The 21,539-nt window shown below is 34.9% G+C and overlaps 1 protein-coding gene and 1 pseudogene across 2 annotated transcripts; one reads left to right on the top strand and one right to left on the bottom strand.

Annotated features, from left to right (window-relative positions):
- Positions 1-317: 317 nt before the first annotated feature.
- Positions 318-18,088, top strand: LOC145629431 (protein ENHANCED DOWNY MILDEW 2-like). Of its 2 annotated transcripts, XM_081682029.1 has the most exons (20): positions 318-394; positions 793-1,211; positions 1,291-1,387; positions 3,012-3,065; positions 3,177-3,370; positions 4,055-4,151; positions 4,269-4,367; positions 4,979-5,226; positions 5,310-5,399; positions 5,528-5,968; positions 6,133-6,283; positions 6,421-6,522; positions 9,183-9,275; positions 11,358-11,399; positions 12,133-12,243; positions 14,898-14,969; positions 15,072-15,190; positions 15,348-15,411; positions 15,493-15,650; positions 16,831-18,088. In XM_081682029.1, exons 2-20 carry the CDS (start codon positions 802-804, stop codon positions 17,846-17,848), a joined length of 3,660 nt encoding a protein of 1,219 aa, XP_081538155.1. In that variant the 5' UTR covers positions 318-394; positions 793-801; the 3' UTR covers positions 17,849-18,088. The 2 variants fall into 2 exon arrangements, with proteins under 2 accessions (XP_081538155.1, XP_081538156.1); XM_081682030.1 differs by lacking the exons at positions 318-394; positions 793-1,211 and having other exon boundaries at positions 1,329-1,387; positions 2,984-3,065.
- A 432-nt stretch (positions 18,089-18,520) lies between these two features.
- On the bottom strand, positions 18,521-19,716 carry LOC145627431 (putative long-chain-alcohol O-fatty-acyltransferase 5 pseudogene; annotated as a pseudogene).
- Between the last annotated feature and the right edge of the window lie 1,823 nt (positions 19,717-21,539).

Genomic DNA, 21,539 nt, shown 5'->3' with positions numbered 1-21,539 from the left:
AATAGCTTAAAGATGGTTTGCAAATACCATAAAAGTTATTCAGCTCAGCTTCAATCAGTTTAGTTTAGTTTAGTTCAGTTCAATTCAGCTCAGCTTTAATCAGTTTAGTTTAGTTAAGTAAATGTGATCAAACCCTAACTACCTTACTTAACTCTTATTTTATTTTAGTCAATTAAGTTGTCTAAAACTATATACCGTTCAATTTGTAACATTTGTTAAAACACAAAACGAGCGATAGGGCTAATTTTGACCATCGATATAAATTAGATCCGACGATTGACATTATACTTATGTTTTCGCACTTTTTCCTTAAATAACTTTTCAGTACGTAGTACTCACCGCTTTCTCTTCCATTGAAGCGTGCTCCTAATTTTCCATTGAAGCTACTTTCGAGGTAATTTTTTCTTTCTTTCGTTTAACAATCGAATTTCGATTCGACAATTTAGGGTTTATCGTTTATTAATAGTCAATTTAGGGTTCTTATTCGGCAAATGATTGAATTATTGCTTAAAATTAACAAAGTTATGATATTTTTGAAGCGATTTTGTTGCAAGAATTTTGTTACATGCAATTTGCTTTGATAACAGAACTTCTGTATATCGTGAATTGTTTTTCAAATTTTTTTTATTTATCATGAATTTATCATTGTTTGATTGTGAATTTGTGGTTGATTCTGTTTGTTTATTGATGCTAAATTATCTTGTCAATTTCTTTAATGGTTTACTGGAAGGTGTTTTAGAATTTTTTGTTGAAGTTAGGTTTTTTATTTTAATAACTTGTTAATCATTAAAGGTTGAGAATATGGCAATTTCTGATGATGAGATGGAAGAGTTGCCGGAATCCGTCACAAATTACTACTTTGTTGATGATGGTGAGGAACCGATTTCATTTTCGGTTCTGCCTGTGAACTGGAATTCAAGTGAGACCGAGCAGGGGGCGGAAAGCCCGATATACGTTCGTGGTAATGCTGATGGTGGGCTGGATAAAATCTTTAAGCCTGTGAAAGCTTGGAAGTTTGATTGCTCCGGAGTAAAACCGGAGATATCGGTTCTTTCTAAGGACAACAACTGGATCAAACTTCAAAAACCTAGGCAAAGTTATGAGGAATATATTAGGACGGTGTTGATAACCGTGAATTTTCTTCATGTTGTAAAACGAAAGCCAGAGTGGGCTTGGAGTCGTGTTAGGAACAAGTTATCAGATACTTTCAGGTATTTAATGGTAAATAGGAAATTCCTTATGCTTGCATTTATAGAAGTATAGTTTCTCACCCTCTTTTCGGATTTGTAGCTTGTATGATAGCATCCCTTCTACAAAAGACCTCACTCATAATAGGGCTTTGATCGAGCAAGCTGTGAAGCACGATAAATCATTAAAAACATCAAAGGTATGTCAGTCTCATGACACTCTCATCTGCTGTATCAACCTTATTTATGGATTTGACAATAGACATTTATTTGCTGTTTGATAGTTTGATTTAACATTCCTTTGACCAGCACATGTTCCTTGTCTGCAACACATGTTCCTTTGTTTATGCTTTGGTTAAAGATTTAGTGAATTTCATAGAAGTAAAATCTTCTAATGATGTGAAACTCATGTTAAGCTTATAAATCAGTTTTCTATCATCACATAGGGATTTTACCAATAACCATTCACCTGATGCAAAGCTCTTGATAGAAAAAAGATACCAATTTGTTCTTTTTGTTGAATTGTGTAAATTGTTTGCTTCATCATTATTGTTTGGGTTTTCTTTATTTCATAGTGGGTTTTCTTGATAGAAAAAAGATACCAAAATGTTCTCTTAGATGATGGTAAACGAGGGTTAATCCTTAAGTGATAGTAGCATTAGTAATTAATGATCTCAACAAAGCCAAAATCTAGGTAACCTGTGGAAGACTGGAAGGTATCGCTGTACTTGTGATGACAAGGAGTTATTGCAGGTTGTGCCGGTGGGTATTTTTTGGGGAGGGGTTTGAAAAGAGGGAGGGTGGCGGTGGTGGATTGGTTTAGGCTGAGGCAAAAGAAAGTGAAGGGTGGTAGTGGGGCAAGCATTGGGGTAAGGTAGTCAAGTAAGAGTAAGGGCAAGGGAGTGTCAATTGTATCACTGGTGCATATATGGGATTTTTGAAACAACAAAAAAGTTGCAGGAGGTCAAAGAAAGTTGAGGAATCTGGTGACTGTGGGCCTGTGGCTGGGAAATGTTTGACTTATATGGATTTGGGAAATTAAGCAAGGAAAAAAAATATGTATTTTGGATGAATTCTTGGGGATTGCGGTTTGTGAAGAAAATGGATGTTTGTGGGAGGGGTAAGGGCTGAGTTGGCTGGTGAGTGATGGAGAAAGTCAAAAGGGAGTGTAACTGTGGGCTAGGGGAGGGAGTAGTGGGGTTTATGGAAGAAGGGAGGTGTCAATGGGTGATTGTCTGATTGAGGGGAGAGAAAGATGGTTTGAAAGTGGTGAGTATAGGGAAGCAATGATTTATCTTAAGGTTAATGCATTGTGGAATGATTGTGAAAGAAAGCGTGAAGCAATGGATTATCAGTGAGGAGAAATTGAGCTAACAAAGTTGAAGAAAAATTGCATATCTTGGAATTTTGTGACCAAACAACTTAATTAATATATTTCCTTATCCCTGAGCTAAAAAAATATTCATTTGAGTTTGTTGAAAACTGGCTATATTTTGTTACAATTCAGTTGTTCTTTCTATATATTGCTAATCATCTGCAATACTTTTTTCTGTTTGCCTCCTTTCATTCTTGTAGGCCACTAACTAGTTGTAACACCATTTAATTTTTTGCTAGTTTCTCGAGGACCCGGGGCTTCTATTATATGACTTGTGAAAATTATACTATGGATGTGCTTTGCAATATTTCTCTATTCACATTGTCTATACGCTAATTTTTTATCTGCCTTGATGATCAAATACATGTATTATGGTACTAGTTTATGTTATTTGTTATTATTTTTGTCATGTATTCTTTAGTCTAATATCAAAGAATGGCTCTGGACAGTGCTTAATGGCATTTCTTGAGAAAAACCCGCAGAAGAAGCATAAAACTGATGAGGTTTGTTTATTTACTATCTAGCACTTCGTATATATTTTTGTTCTATGTTTTTCTTTCTATTGAAGTGGCATCATAGCACGTTATGCTTATGCGGGCCCGTTGGTTACACAGGATGTTTTAGCTAAAGGAAAAAGTGAGTTTGTGGTTAGTGATGATGATTGTTTGTCAGATGATCTCGAGGATGGTTCTGGTGATGACGAAGTTGGCTCTAGTGAAGAAGGTGGTTCGTCTGATGAGGAAAACGATGAGGATGAGCCTTTTGATTCAGTTTGTTCCTTATGTGATGAGGGAGGTCCCTTATTGTGGTATGTATATCATCTTGTATTATTGATCTTGGACTATGTTTTGGGTGTCATATCCAAGTAGGGATCAGAGTATCCAATCCTCCAATTCAAAAAATAGCTGATACGAGGATACGCTCAAAAGAGTGTCTTGACTAATTTTTTGGACACTGCTAGTATATAAAGTGTTGGAAATTTTTTAGATAAAAAAAAAAAATCATTGATACTAAAAAATAGAAGGCCCAAAGCCAAAATGATATACTTTGTACATGACACATTGACATGTGATATTAAGTTTATTCACGTGCTTTATGCACCTTTCCAAAGAAAATAATCTAAAGTGAAAGTAAAACATAAAAAAAAAACAGAATTAGCAGACAGACAGACAGCTGTCCCACCCACTTTTACCTTCCCAAATCAACAGTCCCACCCTTACCCCTGATGCATCATTTCTTCCAGGAGGCCTTATTTCACTTTCTTTTTATATATATAGCTTTTTTTTGGTTTCTGTTCTTTTCTGTGAAAATCATATGGCGGATTAGCAGTAGGAAATGATTCAGTTTGATTTTAGTGTATAGCTGCTTACATGATATTTCACTATGTAACATATGTAAATTACAGCTTATGGATTGAGACACGATATACTTGAAACAGTATACTACGTTGATATGTCTATGGTTAGTTTATATTTTGTTTGTTCAAATGCAGCTGTGAAGGAAGTTGCATGAGATCCTTTCATGCTACTCGAAGAGCCGGTAAACCGTCAAAATGCGTGTCTCTTGGTTTTACTGAGATGGAAGTGCAGGTATGTTGCTTTTCATTTTATTCTCATTGTCAAATGAATTACTAGCTTCTGCTTATCAACATTAATTTCTGCACTTTTGTTTTTTTGTGGAACTTGATATGAAGTGTTACCTTGCAGGCTTTGCCTTATTTCAAGTGTCAAAATTGTCAATATAAGCAGCATCAATGCTTCTCCTGTGGGCAGTTAGGGTCTTCTGATAAACAGACTGGTGCCAAGGTATCAGCTCGATAAATTAAGATTTTGCTTCTTGCTCACCCTTTTCTGTTTATATGCTCATTTATTACTTTTCTATCTCTGGCTGTCCGTACACATCTTTCATAGTTTTTGTGACATAAATATATTGATGTACATTGCATAAGAAGGCTACTCTATTTTACAATGTAGTATAAGGAACTGGAAAGGTTGTGAGCAATTAAACAAGCTGTTTTTGATATCTTTTCTTATGCAATGTGGCCATTGAGTGATTTCAGGATTGAATTTGTTGGAAAACTTGACTTTGTTCGATGTGTACAGTTCAGTTTTCTTTATTTTCTAATATTTTTAGATGAACAAGTCTGGTCTGAGTGCAACAAGAACCTTAAAATTTGGATGACTGGTCTCTGTTTTTATTTTACTCTTATCTTTTCTTCCATGTCTCTAGAAACTTTTCTTCTGTATCTCAGAAACTTGAATACATGGTTGAGCTACATCTATCAACTATATGTAGAATTGAGATATGCTGCATCAAAGTATGTAGGTCTGTCTATATGATTATATGAATTCTCCAAATGTGCAAAATGTCTCTACTGTGGCGTCTCTATGAGTGTCAACTATTTTATTTTCCCCAGGTGTTTCAATGTATTAATGCAACCTGTGGATACTTCTATCATCCCCATTGTGTTGCAAATCGGCTACATGGGAATAATGAAGATGCTGCTAAAGAGTTTGCAGATAAGATCCGTTTGGGAGAATCATTTACATGCCCCCTTCATACTTGCTGTGTCTGTAAACAATCGGAGGATAAGAGCAACCCTCAACTGCAGATGGCTGTTTGTAGACGTTGTCCAAAGGCATATCACAAAAAATGTTTACCCAGGTAAAATCTATTTTTAATTTTAGGTTTTTTAGCACCGGTCCTTTTAGATTGTCACTTGATCTGTTTATGTTACCTCTCACCAGGAAGATCGCTTTTGAAGAAGATGAAGATGCAGGCATTGAACAAAGGGCTTGGGAAGGCCTATTGGTAGACCGCATTTTGATATATTGCTTGTGAGTGAATTTATAATTCTGCTGCCAAGCTTTTTTTGGATTGTATATATTTGTCACATTGTTATAGTATAATTCTTCAAACAGTGACTTTTTTTTTTTTTTTTTTTCAATGTTCTTTTTTACACCAGGAAGCATAAGATTAGGGATGATTTAGGGACTCCCTCAAGGGACCATATTATCTTTCCTGGTGTTACAAAAAAGGAGACAGGGCCCTCTGTAGGAGTTTTGCAGGAAGATAAATTTGCAGTAAAAAAGGAAATGGCTTCTTTGAAGGCATCTTCTCCGGCTTTACCTGCCATTGAGTCTAAGAAAAAGGCTGTTGAAGACATTGATTCCGATAAAAAGATTGACAGAAGAGTTCCTAAATTGCAAAAAAGTAATTTATCCAAGAAGATACCATCTGAAAAGAAGTCTGGTTTGACAAACATTGATGGATCTTTTGCAGTTGAAGAACACAAGTGCTTCAAGCCTTTCCAGACTGAGAAACTTGCAGTGGTTGAATCTTCTGAAACAAGTAAATCTGCCGTGAACAGTTTTGTGCCAAAATTAGATTCTGAGTCTGAAAGATGGTAATGTTTATTCCTGGTGTGAGGTTTCTGAGTTTGCTTTCTCTAAATGTTTTTATTTATATTCTTTGTGCCGAGGAGTTTACAAGTTCTATGACCAGCAGCTTAGCTAATTAAAATTCTGCTGTGTGTTTATTTTGGTGATAATGTATGGTTTCGTAATGCAGGATTCTCAATTTGATGAGTGAAGCTTCGTCTATAATCACTTTGGATGATATCATTGCAAAACATGAGAGTTTAATTTCTAGCCGTGATTATAAGCGAAAAATGGAACCCTGTAAGAGTATTACAGAGGGGAAAGTGCTAAAGTCATGTGATGTATAATTCTTGACCTATTTTGAGAAGATTAAATTGACATTTGTTGTTGCTTTTTCCAGTGTGCCATTACATCCTAGCAGTTGGGTTGTGCTATTGACTTTTTGACACTGTATGTTTCATTTTTGTGTTGTATGTAGGCTGTTCGTGAAGCAATTAAGAAACTAGATGGAGGAAGCAGTGTTGTAGAAATAAAAAAAGCCTGTGACCAATCAGTTTTTAACAATATGATCAATTGGAAGGTAGTTTCTGTACATTGCTGTGTTATGCACTACTTTTCTTGCTATGCTATTTGATTTCATAGTTTATGAGGTTTTTGAGAGCTATTGAATATTTTATTTTGCCGTTTTACCCAACCACAATTCCACAAGTATGGAGTGGTTGCTGCTGTATTTTGGTGGTGGGAAGTGAAAGTAGTTTCTTCTAGTGATCAATTTACTCTTAAGCTATATTTGCCACAACTTTCTGCAATGTTTTACATCCTTGGTTATATTTAAAGTCTAGGTAGTCCAGCAAGAGTCTCTTCTGTCATATAACTCCAAATTATCGGTTTTCCATACTACTCCTTTGTTCCCATAAAAAGTTTCATCCCAACAATTTCTTGGTAGACTTTGTGGGCTTTTGCATTACTTTTATACTTCCTCTGTTTTTTTTACTTGACTTGTTTCTTTTATCACACTCGTCAATGCAAAACTTTAACGATCAATAACTTTATTTTTTTAAAGTAAAAATTATAAAAGTTATATATTATGATAGTACTTATTGAGACAAATTTAAAAAGACCCTAGATTTATATTTTTTTCCTTACATATTATTAACAAAAGACGGTCAAAAGAGAAGTGGTGAATAGTGTATAAGTCAAAGCGGGTCAAGTAAAAAAGAAAGGAGGAAGTATTTTTTCTGACTTCTACTTTCTGCATCATTTCTCTGTTGGGTTAATACCTCCATCTATGTTGCACAGATTCGAGTTTGGGTGTTGACGTGTCGTATCCAATCAGGGATTGGAGGATCCTCTGATTCAAAAAATAACCGATATGGGGATACGGTCAAAAAGTGTCTTGACTAATTTTTTAGATCCTTATATCAGGCAAAGTGTTGGAAAATTTTAAGATACTTGTATATTTTTATAAAGAAAATCTGACTTACGGCCTTACGTGTAAATAACTTAAAAAAATAATGAAAATTTTTAAAGGTACCCATTTACGGCTGTACAACATTAACTCATTAAGGATTAAAAAAAAAAGATAAGAAATAGAAGGGGGCAACGGGGTCCACAAATTTTTGTGGCATTCCCTATGTGACTATATCGGCTATCCCATTACTCTACCAGTTTGATTCATCTTATACTTCTTCAACATTTTATCATGTTCTTCCATTAAAGAAGCCTTAAAAGCTTCAATTGTTTAAAGTATATTTATTTAGGTCTTATTTTAATAGCCTAGTCAACAAGCTTGAGTAGTGACTAGTGAGCAACTGAGCATTGTGTAAAAGTGCTTTTTATTGGAACCTGTGGCCCCTTAAGCTGGTTGGCAAACACCCAAAAGTCAAATTCAGGATTTTAAACTGATCGAAGGTCTAAGCTCTTCCAAAAAGTTACTTTCTTTGTTTCTTTTTACTTGATACACATCTCATTTCACGCTTGTTATTTCTATCACCTGTAAGTTTAATTATTAATAAATATAAATTTGTATTTTACGAAAGTAAAAATTGAGGCAGGTCTAAAGTGTAACAAGATCTCTAATGACTATATGTTTCCTTAACTAAAAATTATCAATGCTAGTTTAATGACATGGAGTGCGGTTAGTAAAGCCACCGGGGCCAGTGAGCCTTCCTATGCTACTAGAGGGGCATCAAGGGTTAGAAACAATGCTCTATCATCATCTAGAGGGAATAAAGGGAAGGGACCAATGGTGATTGATGATGATGAGGAGGAGGAGGAGTGGGAGGAGAACATTGGTGAAGATGTGGATAATGAAGATGTTGAAGACTTTGATGTTGATTTAGAGACTCTTTAGTGCTTTAAGAGACCATCCACTACACTATGTTTGCTTTTCTTTCTATCTTTTAATTAAATTATGCTAATTATGTCTTACTCTAACTAGTCTCTAAGTACTTGTCTAATATTTCTGCGTTTTAATGAGTTAGCGATGATTTTTGTCAAATTATGCCTCCCTTTATGCATTTATAATAGATGTGATATATAGCTTTAAGTACAATATTAGTCTAGAAAACATTTTGGAGAGGTTTTAGGGTCTTAAGGTGCGCCTAGGTGTTGCAAGTAAAGAGACAGAGGAAGTATTATTTTTGAAACCTTGTAACCAAAATATAAGGGCTTGCTCTGTATTGCTGTAGTTTTCTGATGTTTGGCTTTTTGTTTTTTAAAATCATATGATATATGTCTTAATGAATTGAAGATTGGTCAAACTTATTAATATCATGATTTTTTTTTTTAAATTGACAACAATTATGTGGAAACAACTTTTTCATGTTTCTTTTTTTTTTTTTTAAAAAAAAACAGAAAACTAAAAACAAAAAATGGTCACAAACAAGCCCTAAACTGGCTGATTGTGTTTTAGATGCAAGGTTCTTTATCCTTATAAAGTTTAGGGACTATTTCCACTTTCCCTAATATACATTCAGTTTGACCCCCCCCCCCCCAAAGGGTCTTGTCATCAAATGGGCTTCATGTTGCAGTTATCGAAGACCTAAGTATTTAGGAAGGTTATATCAGTTATATCGGGGAAATAATAAATCTTTTGATTTGTGATTAAGATTGCATAATTGTTTTGCTTTTGAGTTTTGACTGTAGTTTAGTGCTTTAGTTGGCTACATATTGTCAGCTACTCTGGTATCAAAAAAATATTTTAACATTGATTGTATGCTGCATCCTTCTTGTTTGCAGAGCAAGCTTAGAGTTCACCTTGCTCCTTTCCTCTATGGTATGCGCTATACTTCGTATGGTCGTCATTTTACTAAGGTTGAAAAGCTAAAGGAGGTAAGCTGTTTTCTGATATTATTTACTCAGTGAGTGAGAATTATCTAGCTCTTTAATTCTGAATGTTTTTTTTATTGTGATTGTAATTCTACCACTTGATTTAGATGAATTTTAATTGCATGCCTTTATTGGTAAAAAGTCATATTGGTGCTGGTGAATTGTATTTCTACTAATTTTCTTGATTTAATATGGAAATTTGCTAGAACCAAACTGGAACAGTAAGAAATTATGAGAATTATGCTGTAACTCAAGGAAGCAGTAAAAACAGTGGAAAAGTGAACTACTTTTTATTGAAGATCAGTATAATTAACACTTACAAAGTTATCACTCTTCAAAGGGTGATAATTCCTTCTATGCTCTGTCTCTACATTTCACATGCCTCTTCGGTATTACAGCTTTTTGTAATAGACTAACTTTAGGAAGGGCACTGTAGGAAGTCTAGTATTATTTAGTTTAATATTATTTAGCCTTAGTATAAAAAACAGAGAGAGGAGAAAGGAAAAAAAGTAGGCAGAGGTTTGGGAGTGAATCCTTCCTTGAGAGAGTTGTGACCTCAAGTCACTATTTGGAGAGTTGTGACCTCAAGTCACTATTTGGAGAGTTGTGACCTCAAGTCATTATAGAGCTTGATAGCTAAACCTATCGATTGTGTAAACCGTTGTTTTGTTAGTCAAAGCCTCAATATTTCTTCTCTATTTTACTGGTCTATTGCTTTTTCTCTGTTATTTGGCTGTTCTTGGCTGATCTATCACACTTTCCTTTATTATTATTACTTGTTACTGGCGTAGCAAAGCTTTTTTCTAACAAATTCGTACAAAAAGACCTTGATGCCATCTACTAAACTTTGCTATGAGCTAACATTATCCTTATCATATATATCTAGTATTACCCCATGGAGTTCTCCTGCTCCATGTAAAAAGCTCTGGAGGTGTAGGGTGAGCCCATAGCATATTCAAATAAGCTCTTGCTTAATTTTCAGTTGCATAAGCTGCGTTCAAATAAGCTCTTGCTTAATTTTCAGTTGCATAAGCTGCTTAATTTTCATAAAAGAATAGAAAGACATTGCCTTTAAAGCTGCTAAAATATTATGTTTGGTTGCAGAAAAGATGCAAGGAAAAGTTTATGGGATTGTTAAGAGATACCGACCTCTTAATTTAATTTGCTTACCCTTGCCTCCCATCTAGTTTGATGAATTTGGAACTTTGGAAGAATGAAAGTGTAAATAATGATTTGCAATGGAGTCAAAAAGTTGTAGTTGAAGTTGCTTTCCCATCCAATACGTTGGAGTGTTGTTTCCTCATAAACAAATATGGGTTGGATGCAGGAGAAATTGAGAGTTTATCTGATTATTTATTGAGGATATATATGTTCAGAAATTACATTTTTAATTATCGGGATTCTCTTGAACAGGAAATGCCATCTCCATTATTATAAATAAAACTTTATGTTTTATACTAAGTCTGATCCTATTAGTCATGCAAGAATGTCAAAATAAAACCTTAGTTCTTGACAGTGTTTATGTTTTACGGTTTTACCTGGGGGGTCAAGCAAATGTGGAATAGATTGGGATAGATATGTTTTTGGCTCAGGTTTTGGGGTATTAGCTCTCTGATCTCTAATACTTTTTCCAAGTGGGCGGTAAGGTAAGTTTAAAGTTTCAGGGCCTAAAGCACAAGCCTATGGGCTGTAGCCCTGGACTCATTAAACCTCTATTTCCTGCCTGCTTGACTATTACTTCTTTATTTATTTTTGGGTAATCCTGGCTTTGTGTTGCTCAAGCTTCTAGTCAACTTTTGCCTTTTCTGGCAAAGTCTTCTGGTTTGTCATTGAAACCTTGTTCTGTATGAATGAGCTTACTTCCTTGAAAATAATATGTACCATACCCTTGAAATGAGCTTCTTATTATGTTGATGTGCACGTCTATGCATCCAAGTTATCCTTGTTAGTAGTTAAATAAGGTTATCCGAAGGATGTGCAATGTTATAGCGCTGCCTTGGATTATTTTATTTATTTATTTATTTCTGTAATTTATACAAGCAAACTCTCTGAAAGGTTTTCTGAAAGCATCATTTCTGTATGCAGATTGCTGAATTACTTCATTGGTATGTTAACGACGATGACATGGTATGAGTTTCTGTTGCTATGTACTCTTCCACTATGTTTGTTATATACTTAAATCATTATTATTATTATTATTATTTTTTTATATATAAAAGTATTAGTTAGTAGCAGTTTCTTTAAGCGCAACCTACATTTGATAAGTGAGGTCAGCTTTATATTATTAGTTATAGTAGGTCCTGTAAAAATCATTCATTAATATCAAGGTGATAGATCTTTTATGCTTACCTCCATTCCCGAAAATTCAATATTGGGTATTAATTGGTATTGAACTTTTGGTGATTCTCTGTTTTGACTTTTGAGGGTATTGATTTAGCTGTGGAAATGTTAGTATTTGGTGCCTTCAGATTCAGTGACTTTGCTGACTTGGCCTCAATCATTTCATGGTTATTCTGAGAAAAAAAAGCTCGCAACAGTTACACCTGTTGGTAGTTACTGATTGAAGGTGTTACTTGGATTTGTAATGTGCAATTTTCTTTTCAAATCAATTGCAATAGTTTGTAATTACATATGGTATTGGATAATATACGAATTATAATTATTCTCTTGCAATTTTGGTGCTAAAACTGTGTTTGTAGTATGCAGTATTTGCATGTTTAAGCTAGTTGATTTTTACGCTTGTTCTTCTATGTGCTGTAGGTAGTGGGTATTTTTGGCTTTCCGTTACTTATTAAAACTCTCGATGTAGTTCTTTTTTATATTACTAATGCTTTGCTGTATGTTAAAACATTTTGAACAGATAGTTGATTTCTGTTGTGGAGCTAATGATTTCAGCCAGCTTATGAAAGAAAAGCTTGAAACTAGGGGGAGAAAATGCAATTACAAAAATTATGATCTTTTCAGGCCAAAGGTATTCTAATTACATATTTTTTTCCTTGGCTATCTAAAATTGTACCAAGTGTTGGGATCGCGAGAGGTATGGGAAGACCTAAGAAAACTTGGAAGAGGGGATTGAGAGTGACATGAGTGCTTTGGGGATTGAGGAAAATATGGTATTGGATAGGGCATTGTGGAGGGAGAAAATTCACGTCAACGATGTGTCGTGATTATATATTTATTATTTTATCCCACTAATGTTTTATGAATTGTATTGATTTCCTTTTCTAAAGTTTTCCCAAACCTTCATGTTTTTTGTTTACTCCAATGTTTTAACCACCACTTTAAATCTTTCTCAAATTTTATTCTTGGTTCTCTTTTAAAACTCTCTTAATTTTTTTTGGATGCTCTTTCTTTTGCTTGCTTTAGTCACCATTTTTTTCGAACTCTTTCAAATGATACTCTTGTTATGTCCTTTCTTTATATCATATGGTTTCTTATGACCATTCATGTTAGCTGACCCAAATCATTTTGGGACTAAGGCTTTGTTGTTGTTGTTGTTGTATCTCAAGTTATAACACTTAATAATTTTTTTTGCAGTCAGATGTTTAGGTATGTCATATATATTAATACATATGAGACATATTAGCTGTAGTGATTTCATGAATTTTCCAATAGTATGACAAGGTTTTTTCTGAACCCATAATAACATGCTCTCCACTTGCCAAACTTCTTATTCGAGGTTTACCCCTGTTGCTGATTCATTAATCCAGATCCAGAGCTGAACTTTGCTACCTTGATCTAGAGTGACCTGTGTTTTCAATATTTTTATTTTTGTGAATGAATGTATTGTCACTTTGGTGATGTACTTGTCACTGTTAACCCCAATGTTATGTGATAAAAGCACTTCTTAATTACTTACTATAAGTGACACGTGTATGGGGATCAAATTTGACAAACTTACCCTCTGAATCCCTTAACAGTTGCTAAACTGCCGAATCTCGCTTCAAACCCCACAAAACATCCCTTAACATATGTTTTGTTGGATTTTGAAGACAGAGTGAAATTAATTGGCAAACTAGGAAATATTTTGTCGGATTTTGGAGATTCAAGTTGGTGATTTTCATACTTATATTTAATGTACTGATGTGCTTGTGCCTTGTCAATTATTTTAAAAAGAGTTAATATCATACAGTTATCATCTACTCACATACTAGTGTAGTCTTCAATTTCTTCTTTACTTTAGAATAACACCATTCTTCAATAGAGGAGAGTTTGCAGGTGAAACTTCAACAAGTGGGATTATCTAAATTTTTTTGTGTGCCTTCTTTTTTGCTTTCACATGAACTCTTTCATTTTAACCTTGCATTGTTTTATAACTTACTGCAGTTTTTGTATACTTGAGCAAATCACCCCCTTTGTCCCCAAATAGTTGATCATTTCTTAGTGCACAAAATTTTTGGAGATGAGTTGTTCTTCCCAATTGTTGTTGAGACGTGATATGAGATTAAGGGGTATTTGAAGTGAGATTTGATTGTAATAGTTTTTAGAGTACATTTGAAGATTTTGAAAATGAGAAATGATTGTTAATAAGTGTTTTGAGAATTGCTTTACCTGTATTTTCTTCTTTTACAGAACTCCTAAACTTTTCCAGCAATTTGGCTATATTTGAAAATTTGAGTGTACGCAGAATATTCAAGGGTAGAGACTTATCCTTTGTCATTCCATGTGTATTCTGTAGGACTTATGCTTATTGTTTCACCCCTGTTTCCCGAGAGGATAATCTGTTAGATACTTAATTTTGCACCTAATCACCAACAATCAAATTGCCCACCACCTTGGATTAGAACTTATGTGTAAATATTCCCAAAGCCATGTTATCTGTTGTAGGGAAGAAATGGTATTACTACTGTGGTATCACCTTGATGCTTTAGGATTGGGATTTGGTTGTGATGATCGATAAAGATTTGAAGAGCCTCCAAGATTTTCGTACCAAAAATCATGTATTCCATAGTTTCTTTCATGGATTTGTTTTGAAGTATAGCTCAAGTGGACATGTAAATCACAGAGTAATATTTGGTGAGAATGAGAGGTATTTTACATATTTTCTGTGTGTAATTAGAATTCAAGAAAAATCAAATAATAATGAAAGCAAGCAAAGAGTGGAGTGAGCAATGGAGATATGAGAGGGTTAAGTAGAGGGGGATGCAGAAGAATTATTGTGAGGTAAATGCAGTGAAGATAGGGTGAAACAACAGGATGGACCATATTTGCCTTTTGTTTTTTTTGTTTTTAACTGGAATCCTTTCCCATCTCCTGGTGTGAGCAGAATGTTGCTTTTGGCCAGTGGCATTTGTATGATAAATTAGCTTTACAAAGCTGGAGTTAAAGCATGTGTACTTCCCAGAGATGCTTTGGTTGAACCCTCTAATTTTCAGCCTGTGGTCCACTTGCAACTTCATTGCACCTTTCAGCCTTCCCCCTTCATCATCTGTTTCCCTCCCTCAGTCTCCTTTTTGATGATCCCTATGCCTTGAAAAAAAATTTCATGAATTTTCGAAGTATCTCTTGCTCATAATCTTATCTTCAGCTTATTGAATTGACCAAGGCTATTATATTTCCTCTTATAGCTCGTCTTGTTCTCTGATTTTTATCACGTTAAAGTGATTGTAATGAATACCTCTACAGAATGATTTCTGCTTTGAGACAAGAGATTGGATGGATGTTCAACCTAATGAATTGCCAACGGGGTCGAAGTTGGTGAGAAATATTTTCATGAAAATTTATCAGTTTGATACTTTGAGTAAATTATTTATTAATCTTGGAAAATTTTCTCTTGCTTTGTTGTTAACGCTGGATCAGATCATGGGGCTAAATCCTCCTTTTGGGGTTAAAGCAAGCAAGGCAAACCAGTTCATAAACAAGGCCCTTCAATTTAAGCCAAAGCTCCTTATTCTTATTGTCCCCCCTGAAACAGAAAGGTATTGTTCACCCCCCCCCCCCCCCCTTCTCTCTCTCTCTCTCTCTCTCTCTCTCTCTCTCCCCCTCTCTCTCTCCCCCTCTCTCTCTCCCTATCTCTCTCTCTCTCTCTCTCTCTGGTGTGTGTGTGTGTACTTATCTGTGTTTTTGTGTGTTTAGGCTAGATAAAAAGAAACCTCCTTATGATTTGGTCTGGGAGAATAAAGATAAACTCTCTGGAAAGGTAATCTGAAATTTGTATGAATTACCTATCTATTTACAGTTTTTTGTTGCATATCTTTTTTGATGCCCCTTTTCCTTGCAGTCTTTCTATCTTCCCGGATCGGTTGACGTAAATGACAAACAATTGGAAGATTGGAACGTTGTAGCACCTGTCCTCTATCTTTGGAGTCGCCAAGATTGGACTGCTAAACATATGGAAATAGCAAAGAAGCATAATCATCCGCATGGACAGAAAATAGAGTGAGCTACAGTTATCCCATTTTTGTTTCAGCTCATTATCTGCCATTCCTACTTAGATTTGTATGCTCACTGGATATCAGATATTGTGAAGGGGTTTTGTGGGTATGGGGATTTTTAGTAGCTTGAGCTGAGCACCTGTGCGAATAATACCCAGTTTTGGTAAGCTGGTCAAATTGCATAAAAGTAGTACAGATGAGAAGTTGTGGGATGCTCCTTGCCTTATTCCTTAAACCTAAATGGGTTACCTTTTTTATTTCTTCCTCTCTTACCCTCTTCAATGTTTTAACCACACTTTTAAAACCTTATTGAATTTTTTTCTTGGTTCCTCCTTTAAAACTCCCTTAATTTTTCTTAATTGCTCTTTTGTTTACACACTTTATTCATCTTTTTTCAAACTCTTTAAATGATGATTTTGTTATGTCCTTTTCTTTATATCGTACAATTCCTTATGATGTTTCATATTAGCCCCCCAAATCATTTTGGGAATAAGGCTTTGTTGTTGTTGTTCTCTTTCCTTCTTGCCCTGTAATCCAGTAGGCCTCTTCAGTAGCAAAAACAATTTCTTTTGCTCTTACAATTAATTTACTGAGGTGAGAGCCAGCCCATCAGTCTAAAAACTGTCCTTGCATCTTGAGGGTGTGGGAGGGTAAGAGAACCCTCCATTTGTATCCTGGCAGTGCATTTTGTGGTGTTTTGGGTGGTGCAAAAAACTTTAGGTCCTGTTTGCTTCACCATTTTTTTTTTACTTCAACTGAATTTACTTTTGCTTTTTAAACTGGTTTTTACAGATTTTCAAGTGTTTTTTCAATTTTATTGATTAAAAACCTGTTTTTAGTGTATAGGGCCTCTGTGTAGTTTATTAATAAGCTAGTTGTCTTGGAATTATGTCTTGAGCTATCAAATACTCCCTCTAACCAATAGAGCTGTAAAATTTTGAAGACGTAAAGAAAATTTCTTAAATTGATACTCCCTCCGTTGTTTTCAAGTGCCCCATAGTAACATGACACACATGCCGATGCAAAACTATGATTTGAAACTCTTCCCAGTTCCCACCAATAGAATGTACTAAAAAATATTGCAAACTTGACTGTGACAAGTTGAATACTTTGTTTTCTCTGATAATCTTGAAGGATGGAGAATGTTTTTGTGTTTCACCTTCTTATGTCACTATGTTTCTTAGGAACGACCCGACAAATAGGCTAGATCGTGATTTGTCATTCAAGAATCACAGTCAGAGTTCTATAGCAAAGGAGGCTGACAATGCTTCCCCACAAACTCATCCACCTGAAGGTCCGAAGGACAGAGCTGTTGGTGGAAATGAAGATCTTGAGAAGCAATCTGCTCGCAAGGATCATAGTATAGACAAACAAGTAAAGGCTACCCCAGGGAATAGTAAAAGTAAGAAGAAGAATGAAAAGAAAAAGAGGCGCCGTGAAATGATGCATGTAGCTGGACGGCCTGTTGAGTCCTCGCAAGACTACAAACGTCAACGTTTTACTCCAGATAATACTCGTCATGAAGTTCCCCATCACTCTCCTTTTGATAAAAGAGGCAGAAGGGAACCCCACAATTTAAGGTATCATCCAGGATCTCCAAACTTTGAGCCTATCCATCACGAAGAGAGACGATTTTCCGTGGAGAATTCAACTTCTATGTACGAGTCCCCTTCGAATGTAATGAGTGGAGGCCCAGTTCATGTTCATGATCATGATCACCCAGGGGCTACAAATTACAGAATTGGGAATCCTCACTATCATGACACAGTGGCAAAGTACCATCCACAAGGTGATGTTTATCCCAACAGGAGAGAGATATGGACTGAAGAGGCAGGCCCCATTCCCAATTATCACCACCCTCGTGGATATGGAATAAACCAGTCTCACAGTGAAACCCCTGAACGGTTTGCAGCACCAACATACATGCCAGAACCATCTCTTTTCCATAACAGAGTGGATCATATGTCAGCTATAAATAAATATAGTGCTAGATTGGATGAACCGAGCCTTATGATGGGTGGTAGTGCTGGATTTGTTCATGGTCCTCCTGATATAGGCCCCAGGCCCACTGATCCTCGATTCTACAACCATCATCCAGGTCCGAGGCATGAACATCCTGGCATTCCAATGGGGGGCTTCATCCCAGGTCCTGCCAATCCTTACCATCCTTATTCTTCATCTGGAGGCTGGATCAATGATTAGATATTGACAGTGTATTCAACTGATTTGTGCTGTGCACTGACCCTCTATTTTATAATTTCGGTTTAGGGGCCAGGGTTTTGTTTATTGTTTATCAGGTGTATATAATCATCGTTTCTTCTAATTTATTAGCATGTTTTAAGGTAGGGGATATCAATGGTATTGTCCTGGATTAAGTTTTACCATGACATGTCTCATAATTTACGGTTGCTAATAAAAGTTTTCTTAAGTTTTACCATGACATGTCTCATAATTTACAGTTGCTAATAAAAGTTTTCTTTAGATGTTAGTAATGATGTAATTCTTCTAAATCTGGTTGTCTTTGTTAATATTATCAAAATATTTCCAGGCTTACAATAAAAGAAATTGATGGTAATGTAAGATGCAAGATTAATTATCTAACATTTGGCAAAATTGCCAGTGACACAAGGGGAGATCAATGTAAGGCTACTTTGATCAACCTTGAATCTTTCATGCATGACTAAACTCTATAAGAGAGAATGTGCGATATTGTCGATATCTTGATTACTTATTGAGTGTTAGGTGGTTAATGTGTTAGTTATTTAGCCTTACTCTTTATATTTTCAGTAAGATAAATCCTATCTTAATTATATGTATAACAATTACTACTCGTACCGGGCAAAAGAATGAAAGGTATACATGAGATCATGAACAAAAAATGAAAAATGGAATTATAGGATCAAATCACAACTAAACAATTAGAAACTTTGAACTTGGATAAACCTAAGATCTACCTCATTCATCTTCTCATCACCATCTCTTTCAAATACTTGCCAAAATCAATAATGTCTTGAGTTGCTTTAACATCTACCTCATTCCTCATTAATTGTGGGAAGAACAACCAAAAGCCCGTTACCATCACAAACCCAACTGTTAATGGGCCGGAAACAGCCCAATGCAACTTCCACTTCAGGCCCAAAGTTCTCTTCACACCTATCTCCAACACCACACACACACCGTGCAACACAAAGAACCACGTGACTTCCCACGTGGGAAACGCTCGTGTTGTATAGTAATAAACCAACTCATGCATCAACCCTGAAACAACAAATGAAGCCATGACACCTGTCACTTGGGCCCACTTTTGACCAACAAATTTCACAACCGTTGACCTAACGGGTTTATATACAGTGTGATGCAGTATTTCTGTTACTCTGAGGTTCCATCTCCGACCCCAAAAATCTTGTAGCGATGTTGATAAATAAGGCTCATTGGACGGTGGTTCGAGCTCGATCCCAAGTGTGAACCCTACTGTAAAATCACACACCCCAAATGCAATATCAATAGCCAAATACATCAAACCACAAAAGGCCACCATATTTTTTTTGTAAGAGTACACCACTTCTAAAATGACAAAAATAACCACCTTTGACCAAAAATTCAAGGGTAATACCACCTCCTTTTTGTTGGGTGAAATTACTAAATTACCCTCTTGACCTTTTGTTGAGGGGTTGACTTTCTTAATCTTGATTGGAAAAGCTGCAAGGAATATGAATCTAAGAAGAGATGGTTGATCATCATTACCATCATATGATAAAGGGCCATGATTGAAGGCGTACAATAAGAGTTTGAAGTTTGCGAGCCACACGATAAAACCCCCAAAGAGGATATTTGTAAGGGGTCTAGAGAGAGAAAGAGGGAGAAGAGTGAAGAGAGAGAAAATTGGTAAAAGAGAGATGAATCTAAGAATACCCTTTGGAATTTTAGAGGCTATGAAATAGGAGTAACAAAGTGATGCAAGGATTAATATCCATGCTTTTATGAATTTCTTGCCTTCATCTTCTTCCATTTTTATGAAATAACTAAAAATTTATGGGTTTACTTTTTAGAAGGATTTTTATTTGGAATATATGTTAGTTTTATACAAGTAGCTAAGCTTTGTGATCTAATGATCTAAATTAAAAAAGAAATATACTTAAATTAATAAATAAGTTTTTAAAGTCTTTGGAGATTGTAATTATTTGATTAAATTAGTGCTTGTACAAGCTGGCTTTCAACGTGTATAATAAAGCATATTGAGAATGAAATTAATATAAACCTTGTCGGCCTTGTGTCAAACTACTACCTCCGTTAATTATTAGGTGGAACAAAGGAATATTTTATGTCTCACAAATAATACCCCTTTGTTACACATAATAGTCAACGGAGATAGTATTTAAAAACTTTTTGCGTGCATCAGTGCATTTAAAAAACAAAGAGAGTGTATACATATTTTTGATACTCCTTCCTTCTCGATTTTTGGTTTGTTACATGACTATATGATACTCTTTCCGTCTCATTAATAGTAGGTTTTATTTACACAAATTAATGCAAGCCATGAGATAATGTGGATATTTTGTGAATCAATTTTGAAAGTTCTTGATGAAAAAGTTGAGTACCATATTGTCCATATATTCATTGAACAAAATGAGAATGCAATAAAAGAAAATTAAACCTATAGGTAGTTCTTCTAACTCATAATCAATAATTTTGCCAAACTTATGCATTAGTATATTTTTAAAATTAAATTCGAGCAAAGTGATAGACAATTTCGTAATGGATCAGATCCTCAATAAATCAACAAGAAAGGTCATTTAAATCTTATGATCCGTATCCAACCAATTCGATCCGGGATCTTGATTTTGCTCTTTCAATAAGGACAATAACCATGCACAAATGTAACTTCAAATGAATCAATAATCTCTAGAGAAAAAAACAAAGCAATTTGCATATGCTCAACTCAAATCCATCACTCTTACTAAAAGTAAAAATGCACCAAAAAAAGGCATTAATATCAAACAGGCAACGATTCTATCAATGTACTTAAATTCTGTTCCATTGAATGTGATTTATAAACGAATAAATACATCTGTTAAGTGGATCAGACAAGGCAGCTAAAAATGTGGTAAAATTGAATAGGGTTTTATGACTAGTCTACATCGTATTAGTTACCCTCGCTCATCTTTTCATCTACCAAACAACCAACAGTAAAAAAAAAATACTGTATCAATCAATTAAAAGTGAAATGTCAGTATGTCACTGGTTGAAGACATAAGCTCTAAACTAAACGCATTATAGAACAATAAGACCATAGCTAAATCCATAATAGTTCACTCTATTTTCACTAAATAATTCGAGAAAAATGAGTTATATATTTAGGGTATGTTCTGATTTACTGAATTGAATTGTACTGATTGGAGCTGAACTGAATTGAATTGTTATGAGCGAAGGAAATTAGGAACTGAATTAAACTGAACTGATTGAAGCTAAATTGAACTGAACTGAAATTGAGCTGAAGAGAACATACTCTTATGCCTTGTTTGATTGACATTATAAAATAAGGGAAGTGGAAATGTATTAGATCTGAATATTTGATAAGTTGGATACTTGTTTAGTTGACATACAAAAGAAATAAAATGGAAGAAGAGAAAATTTATGGGAGTTTTCATTTTCCACATAATATAAGAGATGATTACCCAACGCTTTTCGATCAATCAAAATTCGTTAGGAATTTCTCAAGTTCCTAAGAATTTCATAAGGAAAATAACTTCTAGTGAAATGCAATTTTCTACTCGTATGAGAATTTAATTCACTAATCAACCAAACAAGACCTTATATTATATTTTATAAACATAAAGAAGATAAGTTAGAGATAAGTTATGTTTTAATAAGGATATACAAAAGTTACTTGAGG

This window comes from Chenopodium album, chromosome 4 (assembly GCF_948465745.1).
Source record: "Chenopodium album chromosome 4, dcCheAlbu1.1, whole genome shotgun sequence".
Taxonomy (NCBI): domain Eukaryota; kingdom Viridiplantae; phylum Streptophyta; class Magnoliopsida; order Caryophyllales; family Amaranthaceae; genus Chenopodium; species Chenopodium album.
Note: the sequence above shows the minus strand (reverse complement) of the source record. Positions and strands in the feature narration are given on the sequence as shown.